General features: G+C 40.1%; 1 protein-coding gene across 1 annotated transcript in view; it reads left to right on the top strand.

Moving 5' to 3' along the window:
* F5 (coagulation factor V) overlaps positions 1-25,980 on the top strand; it is a 76,560-nt gene that overhangs the window by 24,471 nt on the left and 26,109 nt on the right. The window contains exons 4-13 of the mRNA XM_069545599.1: positions 2,664-2,876; positions 4,082-4,225; positions 6,799-7,020; positions 8,253-8,418; positions 13,620-13,797; positions 15,942-16,041; positions 17,973-18,184; positions 18,745-18,895; positions 20,824-21,036; positions 22,574-25,040. Of these exons, the coding sequence (XP_069401700.1) occupies positions 2,664-2,876; positions 4,082-4,225; positions 6,799-7,020; positions 8,253-8,418; positions 13,620-13,797; positions 15,942-16,041; positions 17,973-18,184; positions 18,745-18,895; positions 20,824-21,036; positions 22,574-25,040 (4,066 nt within the window). The remainder of the gene's footprint in view (positions 1-2,663; positions 2,877-4,081; positions 4,226-6,798; positions 7,021-8,252; positions 8,419-13,619; positions 13,798-15,941; positions 16,042-17,972; positions 18,185-18,744; positions 18,896-20,823; positions 21,037-22,573; positions 25,041-25,980) is intronic.

Raw genomic sequence — 25,980 nt, 5'->3', positions numbered from 1 at the left:
GTAAATCTAGATATAACTACTCAACTCTTCTATCTTATGATTTCCATGCTTAGAAGCTCACGTGGTACAGCAGTACATGCTCCTGCAGCAGCTGAATGTCCCACTGCTGAAGAGCACAGATGCTGTTTCCCACACCCATCTGGCGAGCCCAAATATATGCTGATTCCATGCAAATTCACATGAGGAAAGCAAAACATAGAGACAGAAAGCAAATCAGCAGTTGCCTGTGTCCAGAGAGTAGGGGAAGGCATTGACTACAAATGGTACATGGAAACTTCTTGGAGTGATGGAATTGTTCTGGACCTCCACAGTGATGGTAGCTATAGAACTGTACATATTTATCCAAATTTAGCAAATATTGTACTTAAAATTGGTGAATTGCATTGTTTGTAATTTATACCTCAGTGAAGATGATGAAAGAGTGAGGGAGAGAGAGAAGGGGGGAGGAACAAAGAAGAGAAGAAAAGGAACAGGAAAGGGCGAGGGGAAGAAAAGAAATTAACCATTTGTTTTCCCAAAGTACAGCCATTTCAGTTAGAGTAGTTTCCACTGGCCTTTTGCTCCATCATGTTAAACATTTTAGCCCTTTTCTCTGATCCTTAATTTCTACTCACATTTACACTCTAATGGTCTTACCTTCCACCTCAAGGAATTTATTGACTGTTGTACTAAACAAAGATAACTGAATCCCAAAGAGAAATTCTGGTTCCAGTCGATGATGTGAAACTATCACCTAATTAAATGAGGAATTCCTCAGAAGAAACTGCTCTTCCCTCTTGCTGTCCAACATCTACCTCTGCCCTTCCTGTCCTCACTTGCTCCATCTCTAGCCACATCTTCCTTTTGTTGCTGAAAACGCCACCCAGCCTCTGCTCTGCTTTTACTCTTGAGCATCACAGTTCCCTTTCTTCAATAAGGAAGACCATTTCTACATCCTCCCCCATCTCCCACCAGTATGGAACATTAAATACACATGAAAGTCTTACTGGTGGGCCTTCTAGGTACACAAAGGACTGAAGTAAAGCATGTAAACTTCAGAGGGTAGATATATTTCATAATCACAGGAACAACTCAACTGCTAGACTCTGAGACTCCTGGGAAAGAATTGGGATAATCAGATGATAGAGATGTGATAAAAGGGCTCAGAGTGGCATTAGTCAGAAAGAAGACACGAAACACAGAGTGAAACAGTGTATAAGTAGATGTGAGTGTACTTACAACCCATGCTAACAAGAGACTGAATATATCTTACTTATGGACTGGGAGAAAATATTTGCAAAAATATCTGCAATCTCCAAAATGTATAGACAGCTCATACAACTCAACGAAAAAAAAAAAAAAGTCAAAAAATGGGCAGACTTAAATAGACATTTTTCCAAAGAAAATGTATAAGTGGCCAATAGGCACATGAAAAGGTGCTCAACATCACTAATTATCAGAGAAATGCAAATCAAAACTACAATAAGCTATCACCTCACCCAGGTCAAAGTGGCCATTATCAAAAAGTTTACAACTAACAAATGCTAGAGAGGGTTTAGAGAAAAGGGAACCCACCTACACTGTTGGTGGCAGTGTAGACTGGTGCAGCCACTATGAAACACAGCACAGAGGTTCCTCAAAAAACTAAAAATAGAATTGCCGTATGATACAGCAATCCTACTTTGGACATATATCCAGATAAAACTCTAATTTGAAAAGATACATGTACCCTAATATTCATAGAGGTACTATTTGCAATACCCAAGCCATGGAAGCAATCTAAATGTCCACTGACAGAACGGATAAAGATGAGGTATATATACATCTATCTATCTATACATACATACAATAGAATACTGCCCAGCCATAAAAAAGAATGAAAGAAAGTCATCAGCAGAAACATGGATGAACCTAGAGATTATCATACTAAGCGAAGTAAGTCAAACAGAGAAAGACAAATATGATATCACTTGTATGTGAAAATCTGAAATATGCAAATGAACATTTTTACAAAATAGACTCACAGACAGGAAACAAGCTTATGGTAACCAAAGGGGAAAGAGAGTGGGAGAACAATAAATTAGCAGTTTGGGGTTAGCAGATACAAACTACTATATATAAAATGAATATGACAACAAGGTCCTACTGTATAGCACAGATAACTATTTTCAATATCCTTAATAAACTATAATGGGAACTAATATTTAAAAAGACATACATATGTAATAGAATCATTTTTCTATTCACCAGAAACTAACATAGCATTATAAATCAACTATACTTCAATAAAAAATTTAAGAATTTTAAAAATATTGGCTGTCTTGTCTAGCATCATAGAGAAGATACAGCCCATCCTCATATTCTGTGATGATTTCCTGATCAAAGGTTACTTACTTCTTTGATTAAATTTAAATAATAATTATTTCGACACATGGAAAATTGACTTGCTAACCTTTAAATAATGTACGAGTAAAATTTCTTGTTCACTTCAGATCACCATAGACTCAGAGTTTTTATAATTACACAGACATAGAAGTGGATCTAAGTGAATCTTTCCACATAATGAAGGTTTAGTATAGAAAGGCACAAACATCTTCATTGAAAGCTTATGTTCCTGCAGATTTGGGAGTAGTGAAAAAGTCTCAGAAACTCTTCAGATGTTCTCATGGCTTTTACTTCTCCAGGTGCGTCTTACTCTGACCACACACTCCCCATGGAGAAGAAGGATGATGCTGTAGCTCCAGGCCAAGAATATACCTATGAGTGGAGTATCAGTGAAGACAGTGGGCCCACCCACGATGACCCTCCATGCCTCACACACATCTATTACTCCTATGTAAATCTGGTAGAGGACTTCAACTCTGGACTGATTGGACCTCTGCTTATTTGTAAGAAAGGTAAAAAAAAAATTCAATGACAACAAAGATGTTGGACTGGTAAGGAGCACTGTCATGAAATGAGGTTGGAAAGTGCCTTGGGATCTTTTCATAAATTAAGAGAAGGGTGCAGAAACCAGATCATTGTTTGACACTGGTATTGGAAGGGTGGAATCTTCTCTTTCTTCAATCCTTCCTTCATCTTGGTCCTGGGAGTCTCTCCCAGCTAAATCTTTGTCTGAGACTGTGTTCTGCTGCCATGCCCATATGATTTGTAACATTTACCTCAAGGCCAACTCTTTCCGAAAGTATACAGCAGCCTATATACTCTGCTGAGAGTCCTTGGAAAGAATTTCAATTAATATACCTGAGGTTTGGGTTGGTAATTTGGTCTATAAATACACAAAACTCTAAGTTTCTTTCTTGTAAACAAGCTGAACACTTTGGGTGGTAGGTTTCGAACACACTCAATTGACTTTATAAGAAATTTCACTGGCTGGGCTTCTTAAGGAGTAAGCTTGGATTATTTTACCCCAAAGAATTTATCCCATCTTTTATTAAAATAAACAACCACAACAAATTTCACTGTGGAAAACAATATGATGGTTTCACCATCTGTCTATCCATATACACACACCAAACCTATATAACATTCCTAATTCATTTATTCAGTACACAAATATATATTTTCATTGCCTGGTATACAGAAGATACTGTGATGACACTGGAAAAGATTTTAAACTTATAAAAGTCTCTTATTTCATTTTATTATCAGCTGCATTTTTTCCCCTCATGAGAATAGATTAATCTTGACCCTCTCAACCAATTCTCTACGTCTCATTACAGATACTAGCAAGATGGCTCTATTAAACTTAGAGTGTGATGCTTTTACCAGATGAGCTATGGGACCTATATATTGATTTATTGACACTGGAAGAAATGGCTACTTTACTAAAGTCTTGACAGTCATCAAATGTTTTCTCTCTGTGTCAGATCAAATTTACCTTTAAAGTCCCATTCCTCAAAGCTATCAGATGTCAGAGGAAACAGGTGGTACCAGGATTTTAATAAGCGTTCAATCATTATTACTTGATAGATGCTATTTTTTATAAGAATGTCTCACAGTAGACATCGGTATGATTGGCTGCTTATCTAAAACGCTGCCATCTAGGAATAGCTAGAGTCTTCTAACTTGGATGTTATTAAAACTATGTCTTTTTTCACAGGCGCCCTAACCGAGGATGGAATTCAGAAAATGCTTGACAAGCAACATGTACTGATGTTTGCTGTGTTTGATGAAAGTAAAAGCTGGAACCAGACATCATCCTTAATGTACACAGTCAATGGCTATGTGAATGGGACGATACCAGGTAATACACAGGCTGTGTTGAAAAACTAGTTGAAGCATTGGTCCCATTGTTTCGCTAAGGCCCTAGGGAAGTTGACTATACTATTTTTTTTAACTTCTGATCTGAAAGGTCATGTAATCTAGTTTAGTAGTTCTCAAGATTTTATCATCCTATTAAAAAAAAAAAGCAAACAAAAAAACTAGCAAGTACAACAGACAAAGTAGAAGCTAAGAGAAGCATGTGATCTTACTAGATATGCTCTGAGCAGGTTTCACCTGCATTTCCAAGAAGACCTCCAGGATATCACCTTGGTCTTCTTCAGTGAATTGTGTGGTTCCTGCTGCACAGTGACCATACTTCCTCCAGAGAGGAAGCCTTAGAGGACAGAATTCAAGGTCAGTCCCCAGCAGGAAAAGTCATGCAATGAAGACACAGTGAAGATGACTAGGCGACTAGGAGGAAGATCCAGTATATGAACATACTACCAGCATTGCGAAGGACAATGAATGAGTAATATTCAGTGACATGTGGGATAGTGTTCTCTTCATTTGCATGTAGACTCTTATGAAAAAGCAAAATTATAACTATTGTTAAGAGAAAAAAAATTGACCCTCATCTAAACCACCTCTGCTTCTCTCTGATAGAAATGACCTAGAATCAAAGATCCTGTGGAGGAAAAATGGGAGAAGCGAACATATTACTTTATTAAATAAACTATGTTTCAAAGCACTAAGCTTCTCAGAAGCTACTCTCTGTATCTGAAAATCACAAACGGCTTCTCTTACTAAAAATAAAACTTGTCAAGAGTTGAGGTCTGGATATTGCTTTTAAATTGTGTTCCATTTCATTTGATTCCATCTTCCCAGTCAGGTCTTTATACTCATGTGACCCTGGGTTTTGATTCAGAGTTTAAACTTAGTTAACTGAGCACATCTGACCTCACACCTTGCTCACTTCTCTACCTTAGTGTCGGGTTTTTTGGCAGTTAACTGTCTCAATGTACTTTCTTACAAAAATGGGTTAATCATCTATCCCGGTGCAGAGGGTACTCAAGAATGTTTTTTTACAGATAACATAGCATGTCTAGTACTATGGGCATTAAGGGGAGTGGTAAAAAGAGAAACTGTATCTGTGTCCTGGAAGAGTAAATTGTCTGTGCAAATGCAGAGAAGCCAAAGTAACCCATATGAAAAAAATAGCAATTAATAACTCTATGTGGGCATAGAACTTAAGAACTTATAGTTGAAAAAGAGAGTAGTTGGGGTTAAGAAGGGCAACATAGAGAAATGTCATTAGTAGAAACAGAAAAGTTAATGCTTGTTAAACTGCCTTATGGAGCAGTATAAATTGAAAAACGATGATAAATGCCAGCACAGATATATAAAAGGCTCAAACCAATGTGAGCATTGATTTGAGACAGATAAATTCCTCCACCAAAGCCTCCTACCTTCCAGCTTCTTGTTCTCACCCATGATACCAGGAAATGGTCTTGTTACAATGGTCTAAAACAGACAAGCCCTCAGCCCCTCTTTGTGTGAGGGACTGAATCATGGCCCCACAATCTAATATCAAGTGATTATAGACCTGAAATTTAAAACCCAAGCCAAGGATAGATGCCAAGGTTGGAAACTCCTGCAGAGCAAATTAGCATTTTCACGGTCACTGTGGAGCAAAGAAGGAGCCAAACAGCTTTTGTAGTCAGTTCTCATTACTCCATCCATGAAACGCTCCCAACGACCCAGCATAATGAGGATTTACCCACTGCATATTAAGGAGATCCTATAACCCACAGAGTAACTCATTGCCTTGTCATTAAAATAATCAATCAGTGGGTAAAGAAACAGTGCATGCTTACTAAGTCACTTCAGTCGTGTCTGACTCTTTGTGACCCCATGGACTGTAGCCCACCAGGCTCCTCTGTCCATGGGATTTTCCAGGCAAGAATACTGGAATGGGTTGCTGTGCCCTGCTCCAGGGGATCTTCCCAACCCAGGGATCAAACTTCTATCCCTTACGTCTCCTGCATTGGCAGGCAGGTTCTTTACCACTACTAAGCACCACTTGGAAGCCCAAAGAAACAGTATAAACTCCTTAAAGTATCTTCACTTAAACTTGACCCCTAAACTCAGCCCTATTGGAGGTTTGGCCCTTAAACTCAGCCCTATTGGAGGCTCTGGCAACTCCAGCTGAGCCCAGGTTGGTTGTAGAGTGACCAACTACTCAAGCTTGCCCAGGACTTTCTCAATTCTAAAATTGAAAGTTCTGTATTCTGGGAATCCCTCTGTCCTTGGTAAACCAGAAGTGTTGGTCACCTACTTGCCTCTCTCTTTGGATCTTGGCAGTCCCTGTGTTTCTGAGCTAACATCCTCCATCTCTGGGCTCTTAGTACCACTTATTGCAGTGAGTTGTGACTGCTTGTTTGCTCATGACTCAGATGTCTGCTTTTCTAGGGAAGGTACCGTAGTGGGAGTGTTTATACCCCCAGAATCTTGCATAAGGCCTGATGCAAAGCAGATGCTCAAAACGTTTCTGGTGAGTGAATTCTTTTATCACAGACTGCTGATGACCTGTATTGGCCCCCATCTCTCCCTCAGATATAACAGTCTGTGCCCATGACCACATCAGCTGGCATCTGATTGGAATGAGCTCTGGGCCAGAACTGTTCTCCATCCATTTCAATGGTCAGGTCCTGGAGCAGAACCGTCGTAAGATCTCAGCCATCACTCTCGTCAGCGCCACGTCCACAACTGCGAACATGACCGTGAGCCCTGAGGGAAGGTGGACCATAGCTTCTCTCATCCCCAAACATTTTCAAGGCAAGAAATTCTTCCACAAGTCTTGCTTATGAATGCAGGATCCTTCTTTCTTCCTACCTAGGCACTAACTCTCTCATTCTTTCTCCTTACAAGCTGCCCATGCTCCAGACATAACATTTCTTGGTCCTCAGAAACAAAATTTAGATACTTTGCTCTTAGACTTATAGCTTATTAGTTGGGGATGGAGGAAGTAGAAAAATTGACAAAGACTTTTTAAAATGATGCAAAAGCCAACAAGATCTCTACTTCCTTGAAAGGAGAAAAGGGGAAGGAAACAGAAACATACGTGCAGATATTCTTTCTTGGGGTATTCCAGCCAAACTTCTGTAAATTTATAGAAAGACCAAGTTATGGATAGTGCAAAAGTTTTACCATGAAAAGATTGTCTTTCATAACAAGATGAGCACAAAGCAGAATCTAACCAGCTGAAGATTTTAAAGGACATCAGTGAATTCTGGTGGGAAAAAAATCAACTTAGGTTGTTATATGCTATCAGGTAAACAAAATAATGCTCTATTGCACATTGTTGCTTTAAAACTGTTAGGAGGAAGGTTCCTGTACATAAAAGTAAATATGACTATAGGAAATCATTGTGTTACCAAAATAATGTATATAAAAGCAAGACATACAAAAAAGAGACACTTCTGGGATCATTTCAGTTTTTGTTCAAACTGAGTGGTCAAAATTATATTTGAAGTAATGAATTGTCACAATATTCCTGGAAGATAGAGTCCCAAATAACAATGAAATAATAAAACTAACATTACTGAGTTTAGGTACTTTTGTCTTTTTACAATTTCATACAGTATATATTAGTATTAATATTATCTTAATTTTACAGATGATAGGAAAAATAAAAAATTGATAAGATCTAAGTCATGAAGTTTTAAGATGTATGGCAAAACCAATACAATATTGTAAAGTAATAATAATAATAATAATAATAATAAAAAGAGTCTGGAAATTACACAAAATTTTTCTCCCTTGAGAAGTACAAAGAAAACCTTTCCAATTTTTTCCCCCTAACTCATTCTCTCTCTTTCCTTTGCTTTTTATTCCTGCCTACCTCACTGTACTAAAACAGTTTCAAACCAAAATGTTCAAAAGTTTTCTAAGTACTATATTCACTGTTATTATTGAAAACTTCCACAAATTTATTTAAAAGATTTGCATTTCTATCAGCCTTTATTTCTTCTCTCAAATTCTTCCATTTTCCTTATGTTCTAACTCAGCTGGGATGCAGGCTTACATAGACATTAAAAACTGTGCAAAGAAAACCAGAAATCCTAGGAAACTAACTCGAGACCAGAGGCGGCACATTAAGAGGTGGGAATACTTCATCGCTGCAGAGGAAGTCATTTGGGACTATGCACCTATAATACCAGCAAGCATGGACAAGTGAGTTTGGAGGGGTTCTCACTGCTGTGCAAATGTTCACGACATGGTCTATAGTGTCCTAGACTCATGGGGTCCTTGATCCATAGGGTGAAATGTCATGAGTTGACAGCTTTCAAGGAAATATGTGTATTGGATTTCATTTTCAAGTCAAACTGAAATTACTCCATACTCACCAAGAGAACTCAGCATGATAATAACTATAGTCATAGGAACAACAACAACAATAATAGCAGCTACCACTTGTTGAATGCTTCCTATTGTCAAGCAGTGTAGTAAACCTTTCTAAGAGCTTTAACTCCACAATTAGAAACAACTCATTTATTTCAGAGATTAGGAAATGGGAGAGCTGGAATAAGAAAATTAGAAGTTCAAATAGCTCTTAAACACTTGAAAAACACTCAAGCTCACTCAAGAGAGATATGCAAATTATTAATAAACTTCTGTGGAATACTGTTTTTCACCTAGCATCAGACTCACAAGTTCAGATGAAATAACCTAGTAGCAAGACTGTCGGAAACAAGCTCTATCATGTATTACCGGTGAAAGAGTGAACTGGAAAACCATTCTAGAAGATAATTTGGCAGTATGTATTAAAATTACAAATGCATATATCTTTTGACCCAGCAATCCCACTCTGGGAATTTACTATACAGATTCATATATTTGCTTACAGGTGAAATGAAGTATGTACAGGATGTTCACAGCTGCACTGTAGTAGTAGCAAAGGCTTGGAAACAACCTATGAAAGTGAAAGTTGCTCAGTCGTGTCTGACTCTTTGTGACCCCATGGACTGTAGCCCACCAAGATCCTCCTTCCATGGGATTTCCCAGGCAAGAATACTGGAGTGGGTTTCCATTTCCTCCTCCAGGGAATCTTCCAGACCCAGAGATTGAACCTGGGTGTCCTGCATTGCAGGCGGATTCTTTACCATCTGAGCTACCAGGGAAGGCCTGAAACAGCCTATAATGTCCCTCAATAGGAATGTATGAGTGTATTCACACAGTGGAATACTAGGTATCTGTTTTAAAAAGGATGCAAACATTCTCTCTCTACTAATACAAAAAGTTCTCCAAGAGATATTTTTAAATTAATAAGTCGAGGGAACAAGATGGTAGAAGAGCAGATTCCCCTACTTGTATCCCCCAACAAGGGGATACCACAGAAATACAAAGGAACACAAGAGACTACTACAAACAATATATGCCAACAAATGGGATCAGTAGCAGAAAGGGAAAACGGTCCTAGAAATATGCACTCTACCAAGACTGAATCAAAAACAAACAGAAAACCTGAACAGATCAACAAGTAAGAAGATTGAATCAGTAATCAAAAACCTTGAAATAAAAGAAGCCCAGAGCCAGATGGCTTCACAAGTATATCATACATGAATCCTCAAACTCTTTCCAAATATTAAAGAGTAGGGAACATTTCCAAACTTATTTTACAAGGCCAGCATTACTCTTATACCAAAGCTAGATAAGGACATTATAAGAAAAAAATTACAGGCCAATATCCTTGATGAACATAAATGCCAAGTTATCAAAATATTAGTAAACTGAATTCAATACCACATTGAAATTATCATAAACCATGATCACACCTCCTGATTTCAAACTATATCACAAAGCTATAGTTATCAAACAGAAAAATAATGTCATAAAAACAGACACATGGACCAAATGAACAGAAGCAAGGACTTAGAATAAATATATGCATGTATAGTCAATTAATCTTTGACAAGGGCACTAAACATACACAATGGGGAAAGGATAGTCTCTTCAATAAATGATGCTGGGAAAACTGGATATTCACATGCAAAAGAATAAAATTAGACCCTTAGCTTATTACATACAACATATACAAAAGCTAAGTAAAAATAAATTAAAAACTTAAATGCAATATCTGAAACCATAAAACTCCTGGAAGAAAACAAAACAAAGAAGCTCTTTGACAGTGGTCTCAGCAATGATGTTTTTGGCTACGACACCAGAAGCATAGGTAACAAAAACAAAAATAAACAAGCGGAGCTACATCAAACCGAAAAACTTCTGCAAAAGAAACAACAAAATGAAAAGGTAACCAACCGAATGGGAGAAAATCTCAGCAAACCATGTATCTGATAACAGGTTAATAGCCAAAATACTGGGTTGGCCAAAAAGTTTATTCAGGTTTTTCCACACTATAAAAGGAACTCATGTAATTCAGTGGCAAAATAAACAAATGAAAATAGCCTGATTAAAAAATGGGCAAAGTACTTAAACTGACATTTTCCCTACAGAAAACATACAAATGGCCAATAGGTATATGAAAAGGTGTCCAGCATCATGAATCATCAGGGAAAAATCATATCCTTGATGAGCTATCACCTCACACCTGTGAGGATGACTAGCACGCAAAAGAGGTAACAAGTGTTGATGAGGGTACAGAGAAAAGGGAATCCTTGCATACTGTTAATGAAACTATAAATTGGTGCAGCCTTTATGGAAAACAGGCTTCCCTGGTGGCTCAGACAGTAAAGAAACTGCCTGTAATGCAGGAGACCTAGGTTCAATCCCTGGGTCAAGAAGATCCCCTGGAGAAGGAAATGGCAACCAGCCGGCGACGGAATGAAACACCAACACTGCAGAGTGGTTTAAATCTTTATATTTTAACACTTGCTTCTTACAGCTGCTTTATTTTATATCCCTTGCACAACAACCTACAGGGCAAGCTGCCAAGCACTACGATTCAGAGACTATACAGTGCACAGGCGCAGGGCGAGATAACCTTTTCCTTGGCTTATTTACTGCAGCTAAGACTTTGTTTTGGGGAACTTCCTTATCAACTTAGAATCCGTTTTGTCCCAAGGTCTGTTCCTTTTGAGGAATCAGAGAAACATCCTTGTGTGCAAGCAATGTTCTTTTCCCATGGGAACAAACAGGATTCTTAGCTGAACATCTCGTTTGCAAGAATGTTCAGCCCTGGTTGAGAGTCTCGTTTGTAAGCACTTCTCAACCTTCCTTAAACCTAGTTCCCTACACTGGGCAGAACATCTCATTTGCAAGAATGTTCAGCCCTGGTTGAGAGTCTCGTTTGCAAGCACTTCTCAACCTTCTTTATACCTAGTTCCCTACAGCAACCCACTCCAGTATTCTTGCCTGGAGAATCCCCATGGACAGAAGAACCTGGAAGCCCATGGGGCTGTAAAGAATCAGACACAACGGAGTGACTAACACTTTTACTTGTGGAAAATAGTAAGGAACTTCCTCAAAAAATTAAAAATAGAATTACCGTATGATCCTGCAATCTCACTTCTGGGTATATATCCAAAGGAAATGTAGTATATACTGTCAAAAGAGATGCCTGTACTCCCATGTCCACTGCAGTGCTAATCATGGCAGCTTAAACGTGGAAACAACCTAAGTGCCTATCAGTGGAGATATAGATGTGTATGTATGTTACAATTATATGTGTAATAATTGAATATTATTCAGCCTTAAAAAAGAAGGAAATCCTGCCATGTGCAATAATACGGATGAACCTGCAGGACATTAGGCTAAGTGAAATACTCCAGACACAGAATGACGTATGCAGAATCTAAAGCTGAACTCATAGAAGCAGAGAGTATAGCAGTGGTTGCCAGGGGCTGAGAGGGGGAGGGAATGGGAGAAGTTGATCAAAGCATACCAATTTTCAGTTTTAAAATGAATGAGCTCTGGAGACCTAATATAGAGCATAATATATTAACTACAGTCAGTAACACCATAGTTAATAACATTGTATAATATTCTTGAAATTTGTTAAGACAGTAGATCTTAAGTGTTATCAAAATTAAAAAAATAAGCAACTAGGTGAGGTGACAGAAGTGGTTATTAGCTTGATTGTGATAATCTCATATACTCGTATACAAATCATTATGTTGTAAATCTCAGATACATACATTTGTCAGTTATATTTCAATAAAGCTGGAAAATGCAACAAAAAATTCAAGGTATGGTACAGAATATGCAAATAGCTCCCTTTTGTTAGAGGCATGAGAGGATAAGAATAGTTATATCTGCAAGTCATATTTGCATAAAGATGCTCTGGAATTATCTACTTGAAATGAATACAGATAAGTATTTAGAAAATGCAGGAAGAGTTAGGGAAGCGGGGTTAGGGAAAAAAAAAATCCAGATTGCTCTGTAGCAGCAATCAGTGCTTTTTATTGTATAGAATAAATCCATAAAATGGATAAACTCTGTTATGGAACTCTGCCTTTACAAACAAAGGCAATAAAAAGGACCAAGGGGGAAAGTAGTTCATGTTACCTCCCCTAAATCATTTATTGCAGTAGCTACAGAAGACAGGTGAAGGCAGTTGGGTTTCAGTTGGCACCAGGATTGGGTGGATGGTAGAAGGGATAGCCCAACAGTACAGAACTTTGTTTAATAAAGACAGGAGAAACTTCCCAGAGTGGGAATGTGTTCTTTTAGAGATGGAGAAATACCTGGAAAGCCAATTGCTTGTTGTTTTAGTCACTAAGTTGTGTCTGACTCTTTTGCAACCCTATGGACTGTAGCCCTCCAGGCTCCTCTGACTGTGGAATTTTCCAGATAAGAATACTGGAGTGGGTTGCCATTTGTCTCCAGGGGATCTTCCCAACCCAGGCATCAAATCCACATCCCCTTCATTGGCAGGCAGATTCTTAACCACTGAAATTCTTAGCCACCATGGGAGCCCGTAGGAAAGCCAGCAGGATACTATAAATTAAGTGATACCTAAGAAAAATTCATAGTGTATCTTATCCTTTCATCCAAGTAGACCTTTCAGAGATAGCTACTCTAGAAACCAGAGAGATAGGAAGATGTAAGTAGCTGCTTCTAACCAAGATTATGACTTTATCAATGGTGGAGGAGACAGATCAGAGGTTTCCAGTTTTCCAACTAGAGAGAAGATATCAGGACTTTGCAAATCACACTAAGGTTTCCCTCCCTGCCCCACCCCCCCACCCGCCCCACCCCCCCACCCGCCCCACCCCTCCCCACCCCTCCCCACCCCTCACCCCCCACCCCCCCACTCCTCCCCACCCCCACCCCACCCCCACCCCCACCCCCACCAAGAAAACTAGCATTTTATCTAATTCAAGAGCAGAACTTCTAAACATAAGGGTGTCTCCCATCCTATTGGGGTCTCTACTTGAGAAAACTATTTAATCTTTTGAACTTTATTTCACTTTAAGAAAATACAGATCTCTGCATTTGGATAATTTCTCAAACCGAATTGGAAAACATTATAAGAAGGTTGTCTACAAACAGTACCAAGATGACTCCTTCACCAAACGCCTGGAGGATCCCAGTAGCGAAGGAGATGGGATCTTGGGCCCTATTATCAGAGCCCAGGTCAGAGACACACTGAAAGTAAGTCACAGAAATACAGAACCATGGAAGAACTTGAATAGTGAAAAACAGATGATAAGTACTGGTCATTTATTTTTTTTAACGTGTCCATGTAATTTTTAATTCAAATGTGGTTTTAATTCTTTTTCATATTTGCATTTATTATAGCCTATCTCATAATACAAATCATCTAAAATAGTCGATCAGATTATAAAGGAATAAACCAAGGAGCCGATGTAACTGAGGTGAAGGATAATGTGGGGACAAAGAAAATAAAGCCAAGAATAAGCATGATGAAACACATACCATATGCTCCTACAATATCTGCAAATTTTGTCCTAGGCTTTCTAGCAGCCAAAATAAACAGGTAAATAGGTCAGGCAAGATTCACAGTAGTCATAAAAGTACAATTTCCCCTGTTATTGAGACTTAGAGAAAGTTATCCTATGGATGCTTAAAAAGAGCATGCTGTGTGATGTGGCAGATGGAATCCTTGACCCATCTACAACTGGTATGATAAATTTAAAAGCTGCATAGCTTTTTATTTAATTATATTTGTTTTTAATTGATTGATGATTCTTTACAATATTGGTTTGATTTCTTTTTGGAGGCCTTGGGGTCTTCTGCTATCATTTAGAGGTTACTCTGTAGGAGTTGTTCCATATTTTCATGAGTTTTTGATGTATTTGTTGGGGGCACAGGTGATCTCCCTGCTTATTCCTCGGCCATCTTCTTCCACTTCCTAAAAGTTGCATAGCTTTTAAAAATGTTTCTCATTATAGCTGAGAACATAACCAAATTGAATGAAAACAATTCATCAATGTGGTCTAAGCATGTAGTTCTCTGATGATTGGTCTCTGATGAATGTAAATTTTGGTATGTGTCAGGAACACTGAGTGTTCCTCAGGCTGATTTCTTTACATGTTGTATCATGTCATCATCTTATCTTTTGGTAAGAACTAGACAGCAGAGAATTAAAAGTTGCAATCTTAGGCTAGAGTCTAGGATGAATATAATCTGCAGATTAAGGATGACCCAAATGCTTTGGCAAGCAACCAAGTAGAAGATAAGATTAACGTTGTTTTTTTAGATTAAGGAGGCTAATTAGGACTCCTGTGTGATGAAGCTGCTTCCTTCATCTCTTCATGGAAATGAACTAAGAGGATGAGTGAAGTTGCTCAGTCGTGTCTGACTCTTTGTGACCCCATGGACTGTAGCCTACCAGGCTCCTCTGTCCATGGGATTTTCCAGGCAATAGTACTGGAGTGGGTTGCCATTTCCTTCTCCAGGGCATCTTCCTGACCAGGGATTGAACCCGGGTCTCCCGCATTGTAGAGAGACGCTTTACCATCTGAGCCATATCTGCAGACAAAGCCAATTCTGTTCATTAAAAAAATAATAATAACCAAAGGGCAGAAAGCCACCTTTCTCCTGTTTCTCTCTTCCTTCCCTCATTTCTGATCCCTTTAGGTGCTCTTAGGAAGTATAAAGATGCCTCATTGGAAATTCAAGATCTGGCTATTTGCTATGCCCCATCAAGAAGATGTTTTTTGAGGGACTTCCCTGGTAGTCCAGTAGCTACAACACTGCACTTCCAGTGCAGGGGACCCGGGTTCGATCCCTGGTCAGGGAACTAGAATCCATGTGCCACAACTAAGAGTTTGAATGCTGCAGTTATAAGACTCTGTATGCCTAGAAGATTGAAGATCCTACAGGCCCCATCTAAGAGCTGGTGCAGCCATGTAAATAATAAACAAGTATTAAAGAAAGAAGAAGATGGCATCAAGGACACGGGTTTGGGAGATCTGGCTGACTGGAGAAGGGAAGGAGCAGATTCAAAGGCATATGTGGTCCAAGCCAAAAGGACAGGGCAAGGGAGGTGGGGCTCAACTTGGAGAGGGTGATGTACCGTGAGGAAAACGTTACTCCAAAGGTCAGACTTCTCTTTCCGTTTTCCACCTTACTATGTAAGTGGAGCTTTCTCAAATGCATCTGTCAGGTGATGGGGAGAGGTTGCCCCTCACATACACAGTTATTAGTTTGCATTCACATAAAGACACACACACACATACGCACCATCCCACAAGTAAATATGCAAAGCTAGCATTGTCTGTTCTCATGATTGACCCTAAATCCTGAAATAATGATTTGAATTAATTTTGTAGATCGTGTTCAAAAATATGGCCAGCCGCGCCTACAGCATTTACCCTCACGGTGTGACCTTCTCTCCTTATGACGATGAAGTCAACGCTTCCTCAACCTCAGGTGTGAATCTTTCACGTCTACTGAATGAAATACTGACCTCTGAGAGACTGTCATATTTAGTCCTACTATCCGTCTTGCCTGTTAGTATAACTTGTACCATCAGATAGTACACATGTAGTGTGTGTGCTAAGTTGCTTCAGTGTCTGAGACTCTGTGACCCTAATGACTATAGCCTGCCAGGCTCCTCTGTTCATGGGATTCTCTAGGCAAAAATACTGGAGTGGGTTTTCATGCCCTCCTTCAGGGGATCTTTCCGACCCAGGGATGGAACCCGCATCTCCTGTGTCCCCTGCATTGACAGGCAGGTTTTTTACCCCTAGTGCTTCCTGGGAAGCCCCAGTATACATGTAGGGGTATCCTCAGAAACATAACCAAACACTGCTTACTTCAGGGATTTTGTTTATTCTGATGACTACAAAGTATGGTGTCCTTTGTTAGTGTAATAAGCAGCCTCAAGTGAACCAATATCTAATAGCTACAAGCTATGCAGAATAAAATGTGGAAAATTCTGAAAGAGATGGGAATACCAGATCACCTGATCTGCCTCTTGAGAAACCTATATGCAGGTCAGGAAGCAACAGTTAGAACTGGACATGGAACAACAGACTGGTTCCAAATTGGAAAAGGAGTACGTCAAGGCTGTATATTGTCACCCTGCTTATTTAACTTCTATGCAGAGTACATCATGAGAAATGTTGGGCTGGAAGAAGCACGAGCTGGAATCAAGATTGCCAGGAGAAATATCAATAACCTCAGATATGCAGATGACACCACCCCTATGGCAGAAAGTGAAGAGGAACTAAAAAGCCTCTTGATGAAAGTGAAAGAGGAGAGTGAAAAAGTTGGCTTAAAGCTCAACATTCAGAAAACGAAGATCATGGCATCTGGTCCCATCATTTCATGGAATTAGATGGGGAAACAGTGGAAACAGTGTCAGACTTTATTTTTGGGGGCTCCAAAATCACTGCAGATGGTGATTGCAGCCATGAAATTAAAAGATGCTTACTCCTTGGAAGGAAAGTTATGACCAACCTAGATAGCATATTCAAAAACAGATACGTTACTTTGTTCACAAAGGTCCGTCTAGTCAGGTTTTTCCAGTGGGCATATATGGATGTGAGAGTTGGACTGTAAAGAAAGCTGAGAGCTGAAGAACTGATGCTTTTGAACTGTGGTGTTGGAGAAGACTCTTGAGAGTCCTTTGGACTGCAAGGAGATCCAACCAGTCCATCCTAAAGGAGATCAGTCCTGGGTATTCATTGGAAGGACTGATGCTGAAACTCCAATACTTTGGCCACCTCATGTGAAGAGTTGACTCATTGGAAAAGACCCTGATGCTGGGAGGGATTGGGGGCAGGGGGAGAAGGGGACGACAGAGGATGAGATGGCTGGATGGCATCACCGACTCGATGCACATGAGTTTGGGTGAACTCCAGGAATTGGTGATGGATAGGGAGGCCTGGCATGCTGCGATTCATGGGGTCGCAAAGAGCCAGACACGACTGAGCGACTGAACTGACTGAACTGACTGACCCTGAGTTCTGGACATCTCCCAGGAGGCTCAGTGGTAAAGAATGCGCCTGCCAATGCAGGAGCCTCAGGAGACACAGGTTCAATCCCTGTGTCAGGAAAATCCACTGGAGGAGGAAATGGCAACCCACTCCAGTATTGTTGCCTGGAAAATCCCATGGTCGGAAGAGCCTGGTGGGCCTAGGGTCATAAAAGAGTCGCATATGACTTAGAGACTAAACAGCAACAACAATTCAGAATTCTATCAAATGGAGCTTAATATACAGAGAATATCCCTTTCTCAACACTGATTCTATTGAGAGCTCAATTATTTTAAATTACTCATTCATTTTTTACTTTTTTATTTTTTCCATGAAATAATTTTGAAAATCAAAACCAATTTTGAATATATTTTCTTTTAGGCAGCAACACCATGATCAGAGCAGTTCAACCAGGGGAAACCTACACTTATAAGTGGAACATCCTAGAATCTGATGAACCCACAGAAAACGATGCTCAGTGCTTAACAAGACCATACTACAGTAATGTGGACGTCACAAGGGACCTTGCTTCTGGACTGATAGGGCTTCTTCTAATTTGTAAGAGCAGATCCTTGGATAAACGAGGCATACAGGTACTTTGTCTCTGAAGTAACCTTTCAGAAATTGAGAACTTCTGATGGGAATAGAGTAGTTCTCCTTGTTAAATAATGGGGATTTTGCTTCTGAAGAACAGAGAATATTTAGTAGTCCCTCTTTAGTGTGAATATAACAAGGCTTATTCCTTTAGTTACTTTATTGTCTTATTTATTTCTTAGATAAGTCTTATATGGACTCTACTGGAGAAGACAAGTCTACAGTGCTATAACAGTACTTTTTGTTTGTTTCAAATTCCAGATCTGTCCATACTGGCTACATGATAAGCAAGTCACTTAGTTTCTCTTTATGTTTTCCTTTCATCAAAACAGTGTTATTCCTTCCAAAAATTTTTGCAGAGCTGTTTCGGGGTTCAGTGAGACATTGCCTGGTAAAAGTGACTCTCACAGGGCTTTGTTCACAATGGGCCCACAGATGTCTGAATTTGTGGCTCCACGGGCCCCGAGACCTGTGTGCTTTTGGTTTCTGAGAACTCAGTGTTGTAGGGAATCCATAGGCTAGGATGCTAATCACTGAACACAGCACTTTTATCCTCCAGAGGGCAGCAGACATTGAGCAGCAGGCTGTGTTTGCTGTGTTTGATGAGAACAAGAGCTGGTACATTGAAGATAACATCTACAAGTTTTGTGAAAATCCTGAGAAGGTGAAACGTGATGACCCCAAGTTTTATGAGTCAAACATCATGAGTAGTAAGTCGGAGCACTCTGTTTGTCCATCAGTTTTTTATTCCCATGGCTGAAGTGTGACTGTATCAAGAGGCAGAGGTGTGAATTAGAATCCACTCACCTCTTAGTCTCACTTCCAGTCCAGGAATTTGGTGATGAAATTACTGGGTGATAAAGAAATCTTTTTATAGCAGGAGGTCAATGCTTATTATCCTTCGACACCCTGTTGGTTTCTTGCTTCAAATGTGTGTGTGTGTGTGTGTGTGTGTCTGTGCGTGTGTGTTTGTGGGTGCATGAGCACATGTGCATGAACACATGCTCTGAGCCGGGAAGAACAGGGTGAAGGGTGGGGGTGGGTGAGGGAAGAGGCCTTGGTCAGAGGTGTCTGAGGATTTTAGACTGGGTGCAAGGTGAACAGTCTTTATGCCCAGGGCAGAAACAAAGGAAATGATCTAAAGCTAGACTGTCAAATAAAACTAAGCAAAATGCAAACAGGGAGCCAAGAGTCTTAGAAAGCCAATCCGTGAAGAGTTTTGAAGCGAGCAGCAAGAAGCACAGAACAGAAAGAATAATCTGAGTCAAGATTCAGCAGGCTTTTCTGTAATTTTAAAGTCCATGCTCAAAGCCACTGCTATGGGAAGTCTGGGAGAAACTTCACTGAGCCAGCTGGAAGCAGACTTCTCCACAAGGCTCAGGGTCCCCTTCCTCAGAGCTGGGAGTCACTGAACTCATTTTCTCTCATAAGTAATCACAGAAAGGAGGACAGTTTCTCCACAGACTGTTCATATAATTTCAGATGACTGACATTTGACGATTATTAGAACTGGCAGTTACCAGGAAAATAACTCTGAACAGGGAGTCAGCCTCAGCTTTTTTAGCTTAATTTCATTTTGGCAGCAAACCTGTCATAGTTCTAGACCAGTGCTGTCCATTTGAAATTATATATGAGCCATAAATACAATTTAAAATTTTCTAGTAGACATGTTAACATTAAAGAGAGAAAGGTGAAGTTTGTTTTAGTAATATATTTTATTTAATATATTGCAAATATTATCATTTAAACATATAATCAATATTAAAATTAAAGAGATTTACTTTATTTCTTGCTAAGTCTTGGAAATCCAGTGTGTATTTTATACTCACAGCACGTCTCAATCCAGATTATCCATATTTCAAGTGCCCAATAGTCACGAGTGGCTAGTGGCTACCATATTAGTGCAGCTATAGACCATTTAGAAAAGCTTCCAGAATCAGATACAAAGTAAAAACATATTAGGTCAGCTATGTGATAAGTATTTAAGTACTCACTAGTGCCAGGCATTATACTAGGATGAGGGTTATAGTGGTAACCCTGGCAGACATAGACCCTGCCCTCATAGAAATCATCTGTGATTTTATTAACATGCTTAGTATACATGTAAATACTGATACTGCCTAAAAATGTATCCCATTGAAAGATAATGAAAATGTCTGAACTTGATAGCTGAGTGCAAACTAGAGATTATATAAATACTAAGATGGAGCAATAAAAACTGCAAAATATTCTAAACAGTCTTCGTTTTTAGGGATAATTACTTGTATTCAATAACTAATGCTTCAAGAATTTGACTTTCTTATATTATGCTTTTTCTCCAGGTAAAATTACTCTAGATAATATTCTAAGTTGACCCTCAGAATATCTTTGAAAGCAGACCTAGAGTATAAAATATACACTTAACAAATGAATGAATAAATCAATGTGAATGAAAGGCTTTGTTTTTATCCTGACCTTTCTCCCTTAGCTAACTTTAAAGGATAAGTTCTCATTTGAAAAGTCTGTGTTTGATGTTCAGTCTGGTAAAGCTTATCCCATATAATCACTAAGACACAACCAGAGCATCATTGGGTTATCATTAGCCACATTCCCTTTTGTTGGTATAGGCCTGATGTTTTAACAGATTTCACTCTTTCAGCTATTAATGGCTATGTGCCTGAGAGTATACCCACATTAGGGTTCTGCTTTGATGACACCGTCCAGTGGCACTTCTGCAGTGTGGGAACCCAGAATGACCTTTTGACCATTCACTTCACTGGGCACTCATTCATCTATGGAAAGAGGCACGAGGACACCTTGACCCTTTTCCCCATGCAGGGGGAGTCCGTGACTGTCACAATGGATAATGTTGGTAAGACTTGGATATTTAGAGGGGATCCTCTGCTCTGCCTGGTCTGCTGCAGCTCTTCAGACTACCACGCTTCCTGGGCTTCTCTGATTCTTGGTGGGCTTTCCTTTCAATACTATTCATGATTTCTGTTGGGGGAATTGATTACTCAAATGGGTCCAGTTCTTTATGTGCATTTCATTTATCCTTCTCTGGGCTGAATGAGAAGCAAAGATAATAACAATAGAAGGATCAAGCATCACTTTGAGAAGAAAGTGTGAGCATTCAGCCACAGCACATTTCTTTTACCAAATGCCTTTTTCAGCTTTTTAAGACAGCCATCCCACACTAGGGTTAGCAATAATCCAATATAGTACCTTAGAGGTGGGCTTCACGATAGCTGTCATGGGCTTTGGAGTTCATCAGATCCAGGTTCAAAACCTGCTCTGCCATTTGATATCTGTTTAACCTTGGACAAGTTACTCCACCTCACTGAGCCTCAGTTTATTAATCTGAAAAACAGAACAATAACACTTTACAGAGTTGCTCTGACATTCATTGTAATATGCACCAAGTGCCTAGGACTCAGTAGACAATCAACATGTTATATCTATGGAAGGTTTGCCAGGAAATCACATACCATTTCAAAGAGATTCAGTATTGTCCTGGATCCACTTGAATTATTTATTCCTTAGAAATATCTTGATGTTTCTTATTTCTTGGGAAACAATAGAAACAATAAGATGTTTCTTATTTCATCATCTTTCACCTAACTTCAGCTCTCTAACAAAATGTGCAACTCACAAGAGCTTTGATATTCAAAGACCACTTCATTCTTGGGCTTCCCAGGTGGCTCAGTGGTAAAGAACTCGCCTGCCAATACAGGAGACATAAGAGACCTGGGCTTCAGAAAGTTGTTATGGGGAGGGAGGTGGGAGGGGGGTTCATGTTTGGGAATGCATGTAAGAATTAAAGATTTTAAAATTTAAAAAATAAAAAACTAAAATTTAAAAAAAAAAAAAAAAGAGACCTGGGCTTGATCCCTGAGTTGGGAAGATCCCCCAAGGGCATGGCAACCCACTCAAGTATTCTTGCCTGGAGAGTTCCATGGACAGAGAAACCTGGCAGGCTATAGTCCATAGCATCGCACAGAGTCGGACACGAATGAAGTGACTTAGCATACACGCACATTCATCTCTTTTTGAATATATTCTAAAACAGGGACTCTCAAACTATTTGTGCTGAAAGTTTTTCTCCCTAATCTGCACTGACCAATATTTTGGGTCCATATTCTGTCAAATGAGATCAATGTGCTGATCACACGGTTGGATGTCATGGAAATGTCAGATTACAAAAAGGTTTCCTATACCCTTTCCTCTCGATTTCATTCCTTATGTCACTGTGGAACAGTAACCAGCAGTTCACAGATCAATTGCAGTCCACAGACCACAGTATCCCTGATGAAAGTTCACTGGAAATTATCTGCTACAATGGACCATAGGGTTTTAAATATCTTTTTCTGTCCTCAGAGTTCTCTATTCTGTTTGTTTCTCTTTTGTAGGAACTTGGATGTTAACCACCATGAATTCCAACCCAAGAAGCAAAAAACTACGGCTGAGGTTCAGGGATGCTAAGTGTATCCGGAATGATGATGATGACTCCTATGAGATTATATATGAACCTTCAGGATCTACAGCCATGACTACAAGGAAAATGCATGATTCTTCAGAAATCAAAGATGAAAATGATGCTGACTCTGATTACCAGGAAGAACTGGCTTCAATTCTAGGTCTTAGGTCATTCAGAAATTCATCACTGAATCAGGAGAAAGATGAGCTCAATCTTACCGCCCTAGCTCTGGAGAAAGACTCTGAATTCATTCCTCCAAGTACCAACAGAGATCTTGGTTCAAATTCTTCTTCCCCAATAAATGTTAGCAGGCTTATTGCCAACAACTTTGCAGAACCTCTGAAAACTCTTCTGCACCTGGAAGCCCCTGCGGCTGGTCCCGCGCTGGAACACGCTGGCTTAGATAAGAACTCAACTCTCAACCCTCCCATGGCAGAGCATTCCAGCCCTTATTCTGAAGACCATAGAGAAGATCTTCCACTCTCAGATGTCACAGGGATAAGCCTACTTCCATTTGGCACAGGATTCAAAAATCAAAAACCTGCCAAACATCAAAGATTCCAGGTAGGAAGAGGCCGAGCAGCAAAGCACAGGTTCTCCCAGACAGAATCCCCAGCACATAAAACCAGGACACATTTAAGCCAAGACAACTCTTCTTCTTCCAGAATGGGGCTCTGGGAGGACATTCCCAGTGATCTGTTACTCTTACAACAAAAGGATCCATCTAAGATTCTGAATGGAGAATGGTATTTGGTTTCTGAGAAAGGCAGTTATGAAATAATCCAAGATGCTAATGAAAACAAGACTGTTAATAAGTTGCCAAACAGCCCCCAGAATGCCTCAAGGACTTGGGGAGAAAACATCCCTTTCAAAAACAGTCATGGAAAGCAGAGTGGCCACCCAACATATTTGGTAACTAGACGTAAACCTCTACAAGACAGACAGGATAGAAGAAATAGTAGATTGAAGGAAGGCCTTCCATTAATTAGGACACGAAGAAAGAAAAAGGAAGAGAAGCCTGCATACCATGTTCCTCTATCTCCAAGGAGTTTTCAGCCTCTGAGAGGAGAGGTCAATGCCTCATTTTCAGACAGAAGACATAATCATTCATTGTTACTCCATGCATCCAATGAAACATCTCTTTCCATAGACCTCAATCAGACATTCCCCTCTATGAATCTTAGCCTTGCAGCCTCACTTCCTGATCATGACCAGACCTCACCAAATGACACCAGTCAGACTAGCTCCCCTCCAGATCTTTATCCGACAGTGAGCCCAGAGGAACGCTATCAAACATTCCCTATTCAAGACTCTGATCCAACACATTCTACTACAGCCCACAGTAACAGATCTCCTCCCACACAGCCCAGCCAGATACCCAACTATGACCTAAGAAACCAGGCCATCCCTACTGATGTGAGTCAAATTTTCCCTTCCTTGGAACCTGAAGTCTGGCAGACAGCTACCTCTCTAGACCTCAGTCAACCATCCATCTCCCCAGACCTTGGCCAGATGGCCCCTACCCCAGACCTTGGCCAGGAGTCTCTCTCTCCAGACCTTGGCCAGATGGGCCTCTCTCCAGACCTCAGCCAGGAGTCTCTCTCTCCAGACCTTGGCCAGACGGGCCTCTCTCCAGACCTCAGCCAGGAGTCTCTCTCTCCAGACCTTGGCCAGACGGGCCTCTCTCCAGACCTCAGCCAGGAGTCTCTCTCTCCAGACCTTGGCCAGACGGCCCTCTCTCCAGACCTCAGCCAGGAGTCTCTCTCTCCAGACCTTGGCCAGACGGCCCTCTCTCCAGACCTCAGCCAGGAGTCTCTCTCTCCAGACCTTGGCCAGACGGACCTCTCTCCAGACCTCAGCCAGGAGTCTCTCTCTCCAGACCTAGGCCGGACAGCCCTTTCTCCAGACCTCAGCCAGGAGTCTCTCTCTCCAGACCTTGGCCAGCTTGATCTCAAGCAGACATCACCTCCTCTAGATCTTGATCAGACATCCCACACTTCTGAATCAAGTCAGTCATTGTCTCTTCCAGAATTTGGTCAGACTTTCCCTTATGCAGATATTGGTCAGATGCCATCTCCTCCACCAGACTCCACACTAAATAACACTTTTATACCAGAAGAATTTAATCCACTGGTTGTAGTAGGCCTCAGTAGAGATGATGGAGATTATATTGAAATTATTCCAGGGCAGAAGGAAGAGAGCAGTGAAGAAGACTATGGTGAATTTGAATTTGTAGCCTATAATGACCCTTACCAAACTGATCTTAGGACAGATATCAGCTCCTCCAGAAATCCTGACAACATTGCAGCATGGTACCTCCGCAGCAACAATGGAAACAGAAAAAATTATTACATTGCAGCTGAAGAAATATCCTGGGATTATTCAAAATTTGTGCAAAGGTTTGACCAGTTCTTATATTCTCATTTTTTCCACTAGTGCTAAAAAAAGTAATTACAACAGTCTAAGAAGATGATTTTGGACAAATCGTGCTAAGTATAATTTAGTTCCCCCATATAGTGCAACTTGGCTTATACTGTTTCCATTGTCAATTTCAAGATAAGCTTTTCCACTTCAGGTGACATCTGGATAACACAAAAGCCATCTCTGTGAGAAGTCTTTGATATGCTGTACTTAAATCAGCACCCTCCTCTCTCTTCTTTGCTCATCAAATATATTCCTACTCCTTCTTGCTCCAGTGCAGAGCCCAATCTATCAATGTTGTTGTTGTTTAGTTGCTGAGTCATGTCTGACTCTTTGTGATCCCATGGACTATAGCCTGCCAGGCTCTCTGTTCATGGGATTTCCTAGGCAGAATACTGGAGTGGGTTGCCATTCTTCCTCCAGGGATCTTCCCCCACCTAGGGATTGAAACTGCATCTCCTCTGTCTCCTGTTTTGGTAGGCAGATTCTTTACCACTAGCACCACCTGGGAAGCGACTTATCAATAGCTATAGGATAATCAATACGATTTCACTGAAGTTGGCTTCAAATCTAAATTTGTGATGTAGAAATCTCCTTTTGCCATTACTTAACAAAAATATTTTTAAATTGTTAACTGATCAGTATGAAGTATATACCATCTTGATGAAGATTAAGTCAAATTCCATGTGATTCCAGTTGCAGAGGTCAAGGGTATAAAGTAGCTTAGAAGCAAAAAGCAAGTTTATGCCCTCGATTGAGCCATTCATTAGATTATGATTCATCTTGATTGGAACTTTTATTTTAACTTGGTTTATAACATCACTCAGTTAATAATTCTTTGTGTGTGTGTGTGTGCTCAGTCGTGTCTGATTCTTTATGACCCCATGGACTGTAGCCGGCCAGGCTCCTCTCTCCATG

This window comes from Ovis canadensis, chromosome 12 (assembly GCF_042477335.2).
Source record: "Ovis canadensis isolate MfBH-ARS-UI-01 breed Bighorn chromosome 12, ARS-UI_OviCan_v2, whole genome shotgun sequence".
NCBI lineage: Eukaryota > Metazoa > Chordata > Mammalia > Artiodactyla > Bovidae > Ovis > Ovis canadensis.
This window is presented reverse-complemented; position numbering and strand designations above follow the sequence as displayed.